This window comes from Oryctolagus cuniculus, chromosome 17 (assembly GCF_051225735.1).
Source record: "Oryctolagus cuniculus isolate XC-2025 breed Fujian yellow rabbit chromosome 17, ASM5122573v1, whole genome shotgun sequence".
In the NCBI taxonomy this organism is placed as follows: domain Eukaryota; kingdom Metazoa; phylum Chordata; class Mammalia; order Lagomorpha; family Leporidae; genus Oryctolagus; species Oryctolagus cuniculus.
In genome coordinates this window covers 17,943,129-17,957,165 of record NC_142883.1, presented here as the reverse complement: position 1 = coordinate 17,957,165, position 14,037 = coordinate 17,943,129, and the positions used below count along the sequence as shown (strand labels likewise).

The 14,037-nt window shown below is 62.5% G+C and overlaps 1 protein-coding gene across 30 annotated transcripts in view; it reads right to left on the bottom strand.

The window, feature by feature from the left end:
• Positions 1-4,438: 4,438 nt before the first annotated feature.
• DBF4B (DBF4B-CDC7 kinase regulatory subunit) overlaps positions 4,439-14,037 on the bottom strand; it is a 46,846-nt gene continuing 37,247 nt past the window's right edge. For 16 of the 30 annotated variants that reach the window (XM_089316907.1, XM_089316908.1, XM_089316904.1 and 13 more), the window contains 5 exons: positions 13,115-13,160; positions 9,583-9,699; positions 7,146-7,245; positions 6,923-7,047; positions 4,439-6,326 (listed from right to left, as the gene is read on the bottom strand). In XM_089316907.1, coding sequence (XP_089173033.1) covers positions 5,417-6,326; positions 6,923-7,047; positions 7,146-7,245; positions 9,583-9,699; positions 13,115-13,160 — 1,298 coding nt within the window. In that variant the 3' untranslated portion in view covers positions 4,439-5,416. Of the gene's footprint in view, positions 6,327-6,922; positions 7,048-7,145; positions 7,246-9,582; positions 9,700-11,166; positions 11,987-12,035; positions 12,164-13,114; positions 13,161-14,037 lie in introns of those variants that run through there. The other 14 variants (XR_016223565.1, XR_016223569.1, XR_016223567.1 and 11 more) reach the window with 12 other exon arrangements.

The window sequence follows — 14,037 nt, the reverse complement described above, 5'->3', positions numbered from 1 at the left end:
GCCCGGCGCACCCCCTCGCGCGGGCATCTCTGGTGATCTGCACCGGGAGGCAGCAGAGTATGGAGACCCCCAGGCTTGACCCAGTCCCGGCCTGCCTGACTGGGAACCAGTGCAGGGCGCGGCGCCTGGGCCCGGTGTGTCCCTCCGGCATCGCGGTGCCCAGGAGCGGGCTGTCCACACCCGGCCCTGGGTGCCCCGGCTGGCCGAAGGCTGTGGAGCCAGGGAGGGGACAGAGACAGGCCCAGCAGGTCCTCGCACGCCCCACCCCGCAGGACGCCCTGCCTGCAGGGGGCGGCCACCTGAACCACGTCCTCCTGGCCCCTGAACCCCTCACCTGGGCAGCCTAGCTCTTCCCCCTCGGGATGAAAGGTGAAGTAGCACCCCAGGGCCCCATTTCTGCCTCTCCCTTGCTAGTCTAAGTCTTTGGGGGGAGGGGCAGAAGCCACCTCTGGAGACCCCAGCCTACAGAAGCCCCCTACCTCTTCAGCTGTGCCCTTCAATCCTGCTCCTGGGCCCGCAGGCAGAGGGTCCCAGAGAGCCAGAGACCTGAGATGGGTGGGTGCAGTAGGGGATGGGTAGGTGGGCAACTGGCAAGGCCCACCCCTGACCTTCTCCCAAGACCAGAGCGTCCTGGCTCCCACACTGGCGGCCATAGGCCCCTGGAGAGCAGAGGTGGAGGCAGGGAACCCCCTCCTGGGTCCTCAGTGGGACGGGCGGGGGTGGCCTCCCCCCAGCCCAGCGCTATTTTAGGCCCAGGAGAAGTGAGAAGGCGATTTTCCGGGAGGCACTGACATCAGTGCTGGGAGTGAGGTGATCCCCCACCCCCAGCCACCTGCCTCTGCAGACCCAGACGCTGGGCAGGGGTGCGGAGCTTCCTTCCCCTGGAGACAGCTCCTCCAGGGGTTCCCGGGGGTGGGAGCCGACTGGGTGGGACTCCCTGGAAGCTCACAGTGACCCGGGAGGGAGAAACGGTGCTGTTTTACAGATGGGGACACTGAGGCCGCAAGGGGCCACGTGAGTGACCGGAAGTCGCACAGCTGCTGGGTGAGAGCACAGCCCACAACCCAGGCCCTGCTCCCACCTCCACCCGCTCCCCAGGCCCAGGCCCACTTGGCACCCCCGCCACCAGGGTGGCATCGTCCTGCTCCCCCTGTCCCAGGGCAGTGCAGTGAGCAGGCAGCTTCCCCCCCAACCCTGGAGAGGGTTCTCTGACTCCACCTCTGATCATGTGTGGCTAGGCGGTTCCAGCGGAGGGCCCCGCCCCCGGGACTGGCACCGTCTGGGTTCCCAACACGGCCGAGACCACACGGTGAGCCTGACCCGCGGTGCCCACTCCCCAGCAGAGGCACACGCCTGCCACCTGTGGCCTGCTGCAGGGGCGCCTTGTCGAGGTCTTCCCAGCCTGCACGGGGCCTCCTCCTGTGGCCCCTGGGCTGCTGGCAGTGCGGGGCGCCATCGTGTGGCTCCAGGACCCCGACCCTGTGCTCCGTCCTGGCCTTCAGTTTCCATCACCTCCTCCTTCCTGAGGTCAGGGCTGTCCCTGTCCCCACCCCCTTCACGGGAGGCGGGGCCACACGCCCTTAGCAGCAGGCTCCTGCCTCCCCGGCCAGGGATCCCTAGCTTGAGGCTGTGGCCGCTCTTGGGTCCCCCTTGCTGAGGGGGCTGTGTGGTCCCATGGAGGGTGGGGGGTCCGTGCTGTGGTCCCCCCTCCAACACTCCCTGAGCCTCCTGGCCCGTGCAGCCTTTCCTGCTGTCCAGCCTGGCCTCCCAGGTCCCACGCTGCACCCTGGGGGCCTGTGCCTTGAACACGCCTCTCCTCTCCTGGTGCCGCTGGTGGGGGAGCCAGCACAGCTGAGCCTCCCGTGCTGGGAGGGGCCCGAGGCCCTCACCCAGTCTCAAGGCCCCTTGTTGGGCCCAGCACGTTCATCAGCCACAGGGCTGGGCCCAGGGGAAGTGTCACCGCATTTGGACAGGAGGCTCCTCCTGCTCCCTCTGACGCCAGCCCTGGGCCACACTTTCTGCTTTTTCTTTCCATCCGCTGGTTCACTTCCCAAATGGCCACAATGGCTGGGGATGGGCCAGGCCAAAGCCAAGAGCCAGGAGCTTCTTCCTGGTCTCACGTGGGTGCAGGGGCCCAAGCACTGGGACCGTCTTCCGCCGCTTTCCCAGGCGCATTAGCAGGGGCCAGCTGGACTGGAAGCGGAACAGCTAGGACTGGAAACTGCACTCAGGAGGCGTGGCTGTGGCGAGTGAAGGCTCAGCCCGCTGTGCCCTGCTGTCCGCTCCTCTCGCAGGAGAACCCCTCCCAGGACGGCCTCCTGCCACTTCGCCACGTCCCAGCAGCCCCTGCTAGAACCACTGCAGCTCAGGCCTCACCCAGGGAACTGGAGGCACCTGGATGCCGGGAGCCCAGGCACACCTGTTCTGTAAGAGGCTTGTGGGACACGAATGCACGCCCCAGGGGCCCTGGAGCTGCAGGAAAGGGGCCCGGGGACTGGCTGTCTCACGGTGCCCTGAGCAGCTTCATCCAACCTTGCAGGCAGCAAGGGCGAGATGGGGGCGTCAGCTCCCAGGAAGCCGCAGGCGCTGGGTGTGGGGTAGTTCGTTGAGCCAGTGGGCCAAGCACCTCGTAAACACACCCTGTCGAATTCTCATGACTTCCTAGTGAGGCCTTAACAATTAGCACTTTAAAGACAGACGAGGGGGACTGGCATTTGGTGCAGTGGTCAGGTTGTCACTTGGGACACCTGCGTCCCACATCACAGTGCCTGGCTCGAGTCCTGGCTATTCCGTTTCTGACCCAGCTTTCTGCTAATGTGTACCCCGGAGGGCAGTGGGTGGTGGCTTGGGTGCTCATGTCAGGAGATAGGGGGAGAGGGGGTGGGTGTTCTGGATTGGGTTCAGGCTCTTGGCTTCAGCCTGGCCCAGGCCTGGCTGTTGTGGGCATCTGGAGAGTAAACCAGCGGGTGAAGACCTGCCATTTAAATAAAACGAAATACATAATAAAAGTTTGTCACAGGTCACATCTAAGTGGCAGGAGGAGGCATCCAGGATGGGGACATGGGTCCGCCTGGCTGGCGGCCGGAGATGGGGCTGGGAGGACTGGAGACTAAGTGGGCAGGGGCCCGGGGCAGTTCCCAGGTGTGCTGCGGGGGTGGGGGGAGGGGGCACAGCGGCTTACTGTTCCAAGGACCTGTGAATCAGCTCTTCCCCTCACTTCGAGACAGGGAAACTGAGGCCTACGGAGGTAAAGAAACTTGCCCAAAGCGAGTTGGGGGTGCGGCCAGAACCTGCCTTCCTGCGAGATGAGGGTTCAGAGGGAGTCACGTGTTGCAGAGGGGAAGGGACTGGGAGCTGAGCTGAGGGTTCTGGGTGAATCCGGGACGGCAGCTAGGGCTGCGAGGCACTTTGGGGGCCTGGGAACTGACGCGGGGTCTATGCCGAGTCCATGAGAACGAATGGATGCGTGGACCAGAGTGGGCAGCCGGCAGGGACCCAGGTTCCAGGAGAAAAGGAACCTGGCATTAGGGGGCCGGCGACGACCCGGAAGAGGCCCCCAGAGACCCTCGGGAAGGGCAGTGGGCATGGACTACAGGAAGCAGAGACGGACGGAGCAGGGAGGCTCTGAGCTTCTGCATCGATCGCAGGGCTTTCCAGGACGGAGGGGCATCAAGTCTGCCGGCAGAGGGAGGGAGGGAGGGAGGGAGGGAGGGAGGGAGGGAGGGAGGGAGGGGTGGCGAGCGCGAGAAGAAACTGGAGAGGGCAGTGCGGGCGGGCGCAGGTCCTGTGCGAGGGGGGGGGGGCACACGGCTTCCTCTGGAACAGAAATCCAGAGATGCTGCCGGGTCTACAGGTCTGAGTCAAGGTCTCTAGGGGTGGCTGTGTGTGGGGGGGGAGACTAATGCCAGGCAGCACCCACCTAGCCCCAGTCAGGTCTCAAGTGTCCTGGATTCCCCTCTGACCTCACCCACAGCCTGGATGCAGAGCGGAGAAATGGCCAAGGAACACCGCAGCCTTGGGCTCGGCCTGGCAGTGTCGTCCAAGGTCAGTCCTAGAGAAGGGCAAGGCCATGGTGGCTGCGCGTGTGTGGGGCTGGGGGTCCTGGGCAGACAGTGAGGCAGCCGGGAGCCGCAGCACGTGCCCATCAGAGGGGAAGGCAGTGGGGGAATGGGACATCCCCACATCCCAAAAGGACACTCCTGACAGGGCGCAGGATAAGCCAGTGCCGGGGCCCCAGGGGAGTGGAGGAAGCCCTGCTGGGAGTGGCTGGTGGGACAGGGGTGTGTTCTTGGGAGTGGGTGATGGGCATGGCCTATGCAGGTGACGGCTCCCTGGGCAGGAGGGTGGTGGCACTCACACGTCCCCACCTGCAAGAGGCCCAGCCCAGGGCCACTGGAGGGGGACCAAGCACCCACACACTGCACGCCAGCTGCATCTCTGCTGTTCCTTAGTAACCAATTTATTTCCATTACCTGAACTGTGACATTGGACAGGATGGCATAGAGAGGCCAGACCTGGCCTCTAAGAAGGGCAGCTCTGTTTCCAAACTAACTAGGCCCTCTCCACGACCGGCCCCCTTCCGTCCTCGGCGGGAGGGAGCTGCAGCTGGCTTCCGGCAGCGTCAACGTTGAAAGAGGCAAACGCAGAGGCAGAGAGGGGTGAAGAGAACCACAGCACAAATGGGAGTGAAGAAAGTGGCCAAGCAATCGATAGCAAACCCATTTCTGTCTCCAGATTAATGGCCCAGCTGCAAGAAATGGGGGGAGGTCCTGGGGGAGGGGAGGGGCGGGGGAGGGGGAGGCGCACAGGCTGGCAGGTGAGGTGCTGACCCCAGATCAGCAGCACTTGGTGGGCGGCTGAAGCCCCCAGAGGGGTCCCCAGGGGGCTTTGGCCGTATCCCTGGCTTGGGGGGTCAGTGTTGGGTCCCGACTAGTGCGTGGGGGAGGGGGTGCTGGGAACGCTGAAGCCCGAGCCCCTCCTCTGCCTCATATGCTGCCGGCGTGGGCAGGCGCGGGGCTGGGGGCACAGAGGCATTGTTTGGGAATGGAGACCACATGGTTGTAGGAAGGGCTGGGTGGGGGCTGGGCCCTGCAGAGAGGAGCCAGCCAGGCCTCCTGCTGCTGCGCCAGCTTCTTTGTGGGCCCTGCCAGAGCGCCAGCCTGGCCCCTGCCTCCTGGCCGGGAAGCCCCCCAGAGACGGCTGCATGGTCAGGACCGCGGTGGGAAGCAGTGGAGGGGACAGCCCCGTCGACGGCCCTGGTCCCACCCCAAGCCCAGGCAGGTGGGAGGACTGGCTGGCTCCGCAGAGCTCAGCACTTGGACCTCAAAGGCCAGGTGCAGGCTCCTCCCTGTGTCCCGAGCAGAGCAGAGGTCTAACTTGTACGCATGGCCCTGTGAAGAGCGGAGTCTCCGAGGTCTCACAGCAGCAGCTCTGGGCCGGCGCTGGGCTGAGGCCCGGCCTGGGAGACAGGGAGGCAGGGCACCTGCAGAGGGGGCGACGTCCAGAACCATCGGGAGCAGCTGGCTGCCCCGCCGGCTGGCAGGGGGTGGGGGGCAGAGGCAGACTGGCTCTCTGCAGGGCCCCCTGGGATGCGCGGGCCAGCAGCTGACAGCTGGCCTGGCACAGCGGGCTCATCTCGCTGGGACACAGGGCCAGGGGCTGCTTGCTCAGAATCCGCAGGTCCTGGGAGCCAGCCTCCCCCGGGCCAGGGAGGCTGGGTGGCCCAGACCCCTGTGGGCTGCCAGGGGAAGGGGTCTGGGAAGGAGAGGCAGGCCTGCGGGCAGCTCGTCGGCAGGACTGCGGCTGGGGACCTGGGCTCCTGGCTCAGAGGAGGAAGCGGGAGGAGGTGATCACCACTGGCTGTCCTGCTACTGCCGGGGTTGGGGGCTCTTGGGACAAAAAACGAGGCCTCCGGCCAGGACGCCCCGGGTCTCTTCTCAGCACTGCCACTGGGGAACTGCACCTTGCGCTTGTGGCCCACGGCGGCTGAGTCCGAGCCAGAAGAAAGGTCCGTAACACCAGGGTTGGTCCGGGGGCGCTGACAGGCAGGACTCCTGGACGTGGCTGTCCCTGCTGGGTCCACAAACACCTCCAGGGACCCCTCCGGCTCCTGGCAGCTTGCTCCTGGTCCTGACGCCTCGCCAGTCCCTGCAGGTTCAGACGGAGCCTGCACACCGCCCACCGTGACAGCCTGCTGCGGCGCACCGGGGGCCTGGCAGGTGTCGCTTCTCTTCATGGGAGGCGTTGCCCTGGGATGGGAAGGCTCGCTGTGGGGCAGGGTCTCGGCACAGAGAGGGTCGCCGACAGACGCTGGACCACCTGACCGCCTGCGGGGACAGAAACATGCAGTGAGCTGCTAGGCTCAACTCCAGAGAAGCGGCGAGCTGGGCCAGGACCAAGGGCAGGGGGAACGGGGCACGCGTGGGGCTGCCCTTTGGGGCCCAGGCTGGGGCTGACTGCAGCGGCGGCCAGTGCTGTGTGCTTCCCGGGTTCTGTGGCCACAGAGGAGGCTGTGTCCTTTGCTGGCTGCAGCAAGCGGCAGAGCCTGGCTATCCACGCCCAGCGCAGCGGTGCAGCCGCAGCCCAGAGCGCGGAGTGCCTGACGCCCACCACACTCCGCGCGATCTTTCCTCTGCGGTTACCCCAGGGAGGGGCCAGGAACCACCCCCCTCCTACTGACCCTCCCACCGCAGCACCTGGGTAGGAGGAAGGCAGCCACACTCTGCGGAGGCCCAGGCTCGATCAGCTAAAGCCGCAAAGGGAGGGGGAGCCCCTCAGGGTTCAGAGGGTAGAGGACGGCTGGGAAGAAAGGTGAGGCGGGAGCGACGTGTCACAGCCTGGTCCCCGCTGCTGACACGGGGGGCTGCCGGCCAGCGAGAGTGACGGCAGCGTGGGGCATGCTGTCCGCAGCCCTGGCGCTCACCTGGGCAGGCACGCGCGGAAGGGGATGTCTGCCAAGCTGTGGCTGAGCTGGGCGATGATCCTGTCGACCTCCGCGTATGGATGGGCTTCCAGAGCAAAGCCCTGGTGCTGGGCGCTCTGAAGATGCTGCCGGGGGAGAGAGGGTGTGGGCATCGGGCAGGCCGCTGTCCGGCACTGGAGGACGCGGCCACGCCACGGTGGAGTCGGGGCAGGGAGGGGCTCACCACGTGGAGCTCGTGGAAGGCCTCCTGGCAGCACTCGCAGTACCCCTTCTTCCTCCGGGGCACGGGGCGGGCGGCCGACCGCGGGCTTGGCTCTTGGGGCCTGGCAGGGAGGGGAGGTGGTCACCGCTCAGGGCCCGGACCCAGGCCAGGGAGGCCAAGAATCCACAGGGTCACGGGGCCTGGCAGACACAGGCGGCCTGTTCTACACCCGGCACACGCAGGCAAGGGCGGCGGGAAAGGCACAAGGAAGACCCCATGCGTGCAGCCTTCCCAGCTCCGCCCTTTCTCGCTCACTCATCTCCGACCACAGCGGGGGGGGGGGGGGGGGACCAGCAGTGATGTCGGCAGCAGGAACCCCTGGAGGAAGCCCAGTTCTGCTCCTCCCCACGCTCCCATCGGTCTGGCATGCGAGATGGAGGGGCAAGGGGACCGCGCGGCCCCCCGTGGGCGGCCTGGCTGGGAGACTCCTCCTCTAACTGGACTCCCCATCAGAATCGCGGCCCTGGTCTGTGGACCTACAGGGCGCTGCTGCTCGGCTTTCCTGGCAGACTCAAGTCCGCCTTCCAAGTAGGACACAGTCCCGGGAGTGCGCGGGGAGGCTGGCGGGCCCCACTGTGTGAAGTGTTTAGAGTGGACACGTGGCAAGAAACACAAGCAAGGCTTTCTTAGCAGTCACTGAGGAAGTCCTCAATGACCTGAAAGAGAGGTGGGCCGAGGGTCCTGGAGGCACAGACTCAGAGTGCTCAAACGTTTGGACGTGAACACGCGTGGCGAGCCCTGCCACAACACGGGGACAAGGACTCAGGCTGGTGCCCTCAGCAGCACCCAGGGCCAGGGATGGGGGGCAGCATGGCTGACGAGCACCTTGGCCACATTATCAGCACTGCAAAAGCAGGCATCTGGGGCCGGCGCTGTGGTGTAAAGCTGCTGCCCACAGTGCTGGCATCCCATATGGGTGCTGGTTCGAGTCCCAGCTGCTCCACTTCCCATCCAGCTCTCTGCTATGGCCTGGGAAAGCAGTGGAAGATGGCCCAAGTGCTTGGGCCCCTGCACCTGTGTGGGAGACCTGGAAGAAGCTCCTGGCTCCCGGCTTCAGATCGGCCCAGCTCCGGCTGTTGCAGCCATCTGGGGAGTGAACCAGTGGATGAAAGACCTCTCTCTCTCTGCCTCTACCTCTCTGTAACTCCACCTTTCAAACAAATAAATAAATCTTAAAAAACAAAAACAAAAACAAACAGAAAAAAAAGCAGGCACCCTGTGACCCAGCTGTCCACCCTGAGGATTATCTCACAAACATCCTTGAACGCCTGCAAATGGACTCGCTGGCCACTAGGCACTGCAGCTCGCGCAGGCCCCGACACGGCTTACCCAAAACAGAGCAAATCTGGCAATGGAACAATCCACAGCCATCAAAGGAAACAAGGATGCCTGTTAGTTCTGGCAGGAGGGGAACTGAAGGTGGATGAGGGGCAAGACACAGGGCCCAGCACATCCACCATGAGGGGCAGGGAGGACCAAACACCTCTGGAGCCAGACCCAAGGCCTGGAGGCTGGGGCATGGCTGTGGGCAGATTTCTCACTTCTTAACTCCGGAATTTTGAACCAAAATATAACAACTTAAAAAATGTAAAAACAAAACATTTCCTCCAAGACAGATTTTCCACATATACCTTGGAGCCCTGAGGGACCAGCTGAGCCTGGCCCGGCCCGTCCTGGCCTTATGCAGACTGAAGCTCCCCTGTATAGTCTCTGTCCTTGGCCACCTCAAGGCCACCCCAAGGCTACCCCAGGTGAGCTCCCTGGCCAGTGCCAAGCCGGCTCTCTGGGAAAGGTGTGAAGGGCCGTGGGACTCAGCCATGAGTCCCCTCTTTCTCCCTCCCGGTGCTGCCGGCTGTTACAGGCGGCCGCCTGCGCCGTGGGTCTGCCCAGCCCAACTCTCCCCGTCCATGGCTCGCGCTGCGGCTACCCTGTCAGTTAGGGTCTGAGAAGGCGTCTGGGTCCCTAACCAGGAAGGGCTCGAATTCTCCCATGTCTGGGGCACGGCAACATTCAGAAGCCACACGAGGCCAGAGGCCCCCAGCCCCTTACTCCTGACCGTTAGCCATCGGGTCTCGTTTCCCATGTGCACCTGGCGGTGCCTGAGAACGCAGCTCAGGGCCTCTGCCATCAGACATGCTGGGTCGGTAGGCGTGGGCTGGAGCCCAGGCACCTGCAGGTGAACAGGAGAAGCCGGCCCACTGCCCTGCGAGCACGCAGGTCCCATTTTCAGCAGGGACGACGAATGCTGCCCTTGTCCCTCTTCTCTGGGCCGAGTTCCCAGAATGGACTCCGCCTAAGGAGTGGACACACAGCTGGTCCCTAAGTGACCCGCAGGCCCCTGGGGGGCAGATGCTGGCCTGGAACCAGCCCTGGGAAGGCGGGAAGTAGTGAGACCTACCTGGGATGCTGTGAGCCGCCCGGGGTCCTTGGGGCCTCAAAAGGGCTGGCGTCTTTGGGTCCCAGAAAAGAAATTTCAGGAAAGGATTTAAACTGGTGGTGACAAGGACGGAACTTCCTGAAACACAGAAAACTTCCACTTTGACCACAGGGGGAGGGAAGGGCTAGGCAGGGGATTAGCCTAGCTCCCCAGCGTTCAGGCCAGGCAGGGCAAGCAGCTGACGTCCTAGGAGCACCTGCTTTCCCATGTGAACTCGGCACCCCTGTGCGCCACGTCTGGCCTTCAAGCTCCTTCAGCTCAGCCCCTGCTGTGCCCTCTGTGCCAGGGAGCCAGTGCTGCCACCCCGTCCTCCAGGAGGGAGAGGAAGAGCCCCGTGCCTCACCCAAGGGCTCGTGACTTAGTAAGTGGCCAAGGCCAGAGCCGGAGCCGCATCTCCAGACCCCCGGTCCCCCTCTTCCACCTCCCATTTTGCCTCCTGACCCCTCGGTAACCTCTAGCTGGGCAGAAGCTAAACGGAAGAGTGTGGTGCTTTTCCTCTTCTACCAGGTGAGCGTCTGGCTTTAGGCTGTTCCTCAGTTACCACCCAGGGGCTGGCGTGGTGGCACAGCGGGTAAAGCCACCTCCTATGATGCTGGCATCCCATATGGGCACTGGTTCGTGTCCTGGCTGCTCCACTTCTGATCCAGCTCCCTGTGCTAATGCACCTGGGAAAGCAGAAAATGGCCCACGTAACAGGGCCCCTGCCGTCCCTGTGCGAGATCAGAAGATCCTGGCTTCAGCCTGGCCCAGGCTGTTGGGGCCATCTGGGGAGTGAACCAGCGGATGGAAACCTCTCTCTCCCTCTCTGCAACTCTGCCTTTCAAATAAATAAATTAATCTTTGGGGGGTGGGGTGGGGTGGGGGAAGCAGTCCTAAAGCTGCACAGCGGCAGTCTGCGTCAAGTTGTAAGTGCTGCAGAGACTTCTAGAGCCAGCACTGATTTGTCTGCCCAGCAAACCTGCGATGGATGGGCGATGGGCTGTGCTCTGGGGGACGGAGCGCAGCCTCAGGCTCCGGGGCCCTTAAGGAGAAGGGTGCTGTCCACAAGCCTTGTACCCCTTCTTCCTCCCCAGCTGTGTTCAGTTCTGCTTAGAAGGCTCGCCACTTGAGGCTGGTCATGCTAAGTGGCTTCGAAGAGCACCTTCTTGAAAGGAGTGCATGGACAGACACCCAGACTGGGCCTCCCTGGCCTGCAATGCCACGGGCGCATCGGCTGCAGACGCTCTGCGGTGAGCGGCAGACAGCGGGGCCCTGGTGTCTCAGGCTGACTACTTAGGAAGGGCTGGGGTGAAGGGGTGAAGAAGCAGCCCTGCAGCGTCCCCCGTGTCTTGCCCTGGCTGTTGGCCACCAAAGCCAGCTCTGCACTGCTCCGTGGGCCGGCGCCGAGTGGGGGGTCCAGGCCCACTGGCCCTGCCTGAGGCTGAGGGACACAGAAACTTCGGGTCTCCGCAGTCCCTGCTGGGTCTTCGTGGACTTCTTTCCTTTTTAAAACCTTCTGTTCTGAGATAATTGCAGACTCACGTGGACCTCCGGTCTAGTACTTACTGAAGCTTCAGAGCTAACCGAGATGTCCGCTGACGGCTCACCAGGTCAGCGTCACCAACGTGAGCTCCTGCTCCAGGCGAGAAGGGGCCTTTACAGAGGACAGAGGGCCACACGGAAGGAGCGGTGGTTGGAAACGAGCCCCTCCTGTCTGAGTTCTGTTTTCCCCAGAGGAAGAGGAAGAGGAAGAGGAAGAGGAAGGCCGCCCCTCAGGCTCCCGGCACCCAGAGCTATCACGTGCTAACACGCGCCAGAAAGCACTTCCCAAAGCCAAGCGTAATTATAGGCCTCACCAGGTCCCCGGGCCTGCGATGCGGGAATCCCCACAGCCAGCCCAACATCTCGACTTTAGCCAAGATGATTTCTTGGACAGTGACAACCATCGTGATGGCCAGTGCTGAGTGGCCTGTGTCAGCTCACACAGGAGATAGGTGGCGGTGACGAGCCTCAAAGTGACGCCACGTGCTCATAAAAGCAGAGTATTCGGCAGGAATTCTGCTGACTCATGTGCCACACCACCCTTCAGGCTCCTCCAGGGAAGACAGAGGCACGGGGCTGGGCCAGGTAAGACGCTCCCGGCGACACCTGCATCCCATGTCCTAGTGCCTGGGTCCAAATCTCCACCCAACATGAGAGACCCAGATTGTGTTCCTGGCTCTCGTTGTTGGCATTCGGAGTGAACCAGCAGGTGAAAGAATTCTGTCTCGGGCTAGCGCTGTGGCGCAGTATTGGTTAAGTCACCGTCTGCAGCGCCGGCATCCCATATAGGTGTAGGTTCAAGTCATGGCTGTTCCATATCTGATCCAGTTCCCTGCTTATGCACCTGGGAAAGCAGTGGAAGAGGGCCCAAGTATTTGGGCCCCTGCACCCACCTGAGAGACCCGGATGAAGCTCCTGGCTCCTGGCTTCAGACCAGCCCAGCTCTGGCCACTGTGGCCATTTGGGGAATGAACTAGAAGATGGAAGACCTCTCTCTGTCTGTCCTTCTCTCTTACCTCTGCTTTTCAAATAAATAAACAGGGGCCAGTGCTGTGGCACAGCAGGTTAAAACCCTGGCCTGCAGTGCTGGCATCCCATATGGGCACCGGTTTGAGTCCTGGCTGCTCCATTTCTTATTTTTTAAGATTTATTTTATTTATTTGAAAGACAGAGCTACAGAGAGAGGTAAGAGCCAGAGTGAGAGGTCTTCCATCTGCTGGTTTACTCCCCAAATGGCCGCAATGGCTGGAGCTGGGCTGATCCGAAGCCAGGAGCCAGGAGCTTCTTCTGGGTCTCCCACATGGGTGCAAGAACCCAAGCACTTAGGCCATCTTCCACTGCTTTCCCAGGCCATAGCAGAGAGCTGGATGGGAAGTGGAGCAGCTGGGACTCAAACTCATGCCCATATGGGATGCCGATACTGTAGGCCGGGATTTTAACCCGTTGAGCCACAGTGCCGGCCTCTGCTCCACTTCTAATCCAGCTCCCTGCTAATGTGCCTGGGAAAATAGCAGAGGATGTCCAAGTCCTTGGGCCCCTGCACCCGTGTGGGAGACCTGGAATAAGCTCCTGGCTCCTGGCTCCTGGCTTTGAATCGGCCCAGCTCCAGCTGTTGCGGCCATTTGGGGAGTGAACCAGCAGATGGAAGAACTCTCTATCTCTACCTCTCTTTCTAACTCTTTCAAATAAATAAAATAAATCTTAAAAAAAAAAAAAAAACACAAAAACTTGCTCCTCAGTTGGTAACATAAAAGATATCTGGCAGAAGCATGCAAACTTGTTTTAAAAAAAGTAACAGAACTCTGTCTCTAAAAGAAATATAAAATGACTGTCAACATTCTTAAAAAAAAAAAAAACACACAAAAGGTGAGGGCGGAGGGGCTCCAAGCCCCCAAGGCCAGCCCCGGGCCCTTGAGCACCCCGCTCCTCTGCACAGGCCTAGGGGGTGGGCGGAGGGAGGGCCCCCACTTACCTGCTCGCGTCTTCAATCTTGAGGAACGGCGCCTTCAGCCTGGCCACTGCAGGGGAGGGATGCTCACGTTGGCCACGTGCCCAGTGCTCAGGAAACGCTCCGGGAGCAGAGCTCTGCCAAGGGCCCAGAGCCGGCGCCTCCCCACTGGCAGAAGCGAGGTAGCCCTCCCCCACTGCCAGAGGCCCGCCCTCCAGCGCAGGACCGGGCACCTCCTGGTGTGGGTCCCTCCCTGAGACCCTGGGTGTCGGGGGATCTCAGCAGCAGGACGGCAGAGATCTGGTTCCCGAGGAATCAGGGCAAAAGGGTCCCGGGGAGACAGTGTCGGAGTCGGCTCATCTAGACACGCAGCCCCCCGCCGCCCCGCCCAAGCTGGTCACCGGCAAGAGCCCCTCCCGTCTTCCCACAGTAACGGAGGTGGCGGAGACAGGCGGGAAGCCTGGGCAGTCCTGACAGCCAGCTTCCCCAGAGAGGCTCCTGGGCCTACCACTGGCTCCCAAGCAACAAGCAGCCTCCTCTCCCTGGGCAGCGGCTCCCATTAATTACTTTTTGAGGACAACTTCTTGTCTTTCTAATTAACTGAGACAGTGATTAAAATCCGTTCCCCCACAGACTTCCTGGAATTTCGAGCCTGCGAGAAGTGCCAAGTGACTCTCCGTAGCTCCTGCTTGTGCGTGCATAAATGCCACTTACAGAGCGTCTCTGGGAGAAACAGCCAGGGGAGAGCCTCCTGCTGCCCCAGCGGAGCCCGGGCTGCCGCCCATCACTCTGCCTGTTTGTCAGTTTAGGGAGGCTGGCATTTCTGAGAGCGCGGCAGCTGTCTAACTGCCCACCCCAAACTGCTTCTGGATCACCAGGAAAGCATCTGAACTTTGCACAGTGCCCGGAGCAGCCACGGCGCAGGCACCGAGGACCCGCGCGGCGCC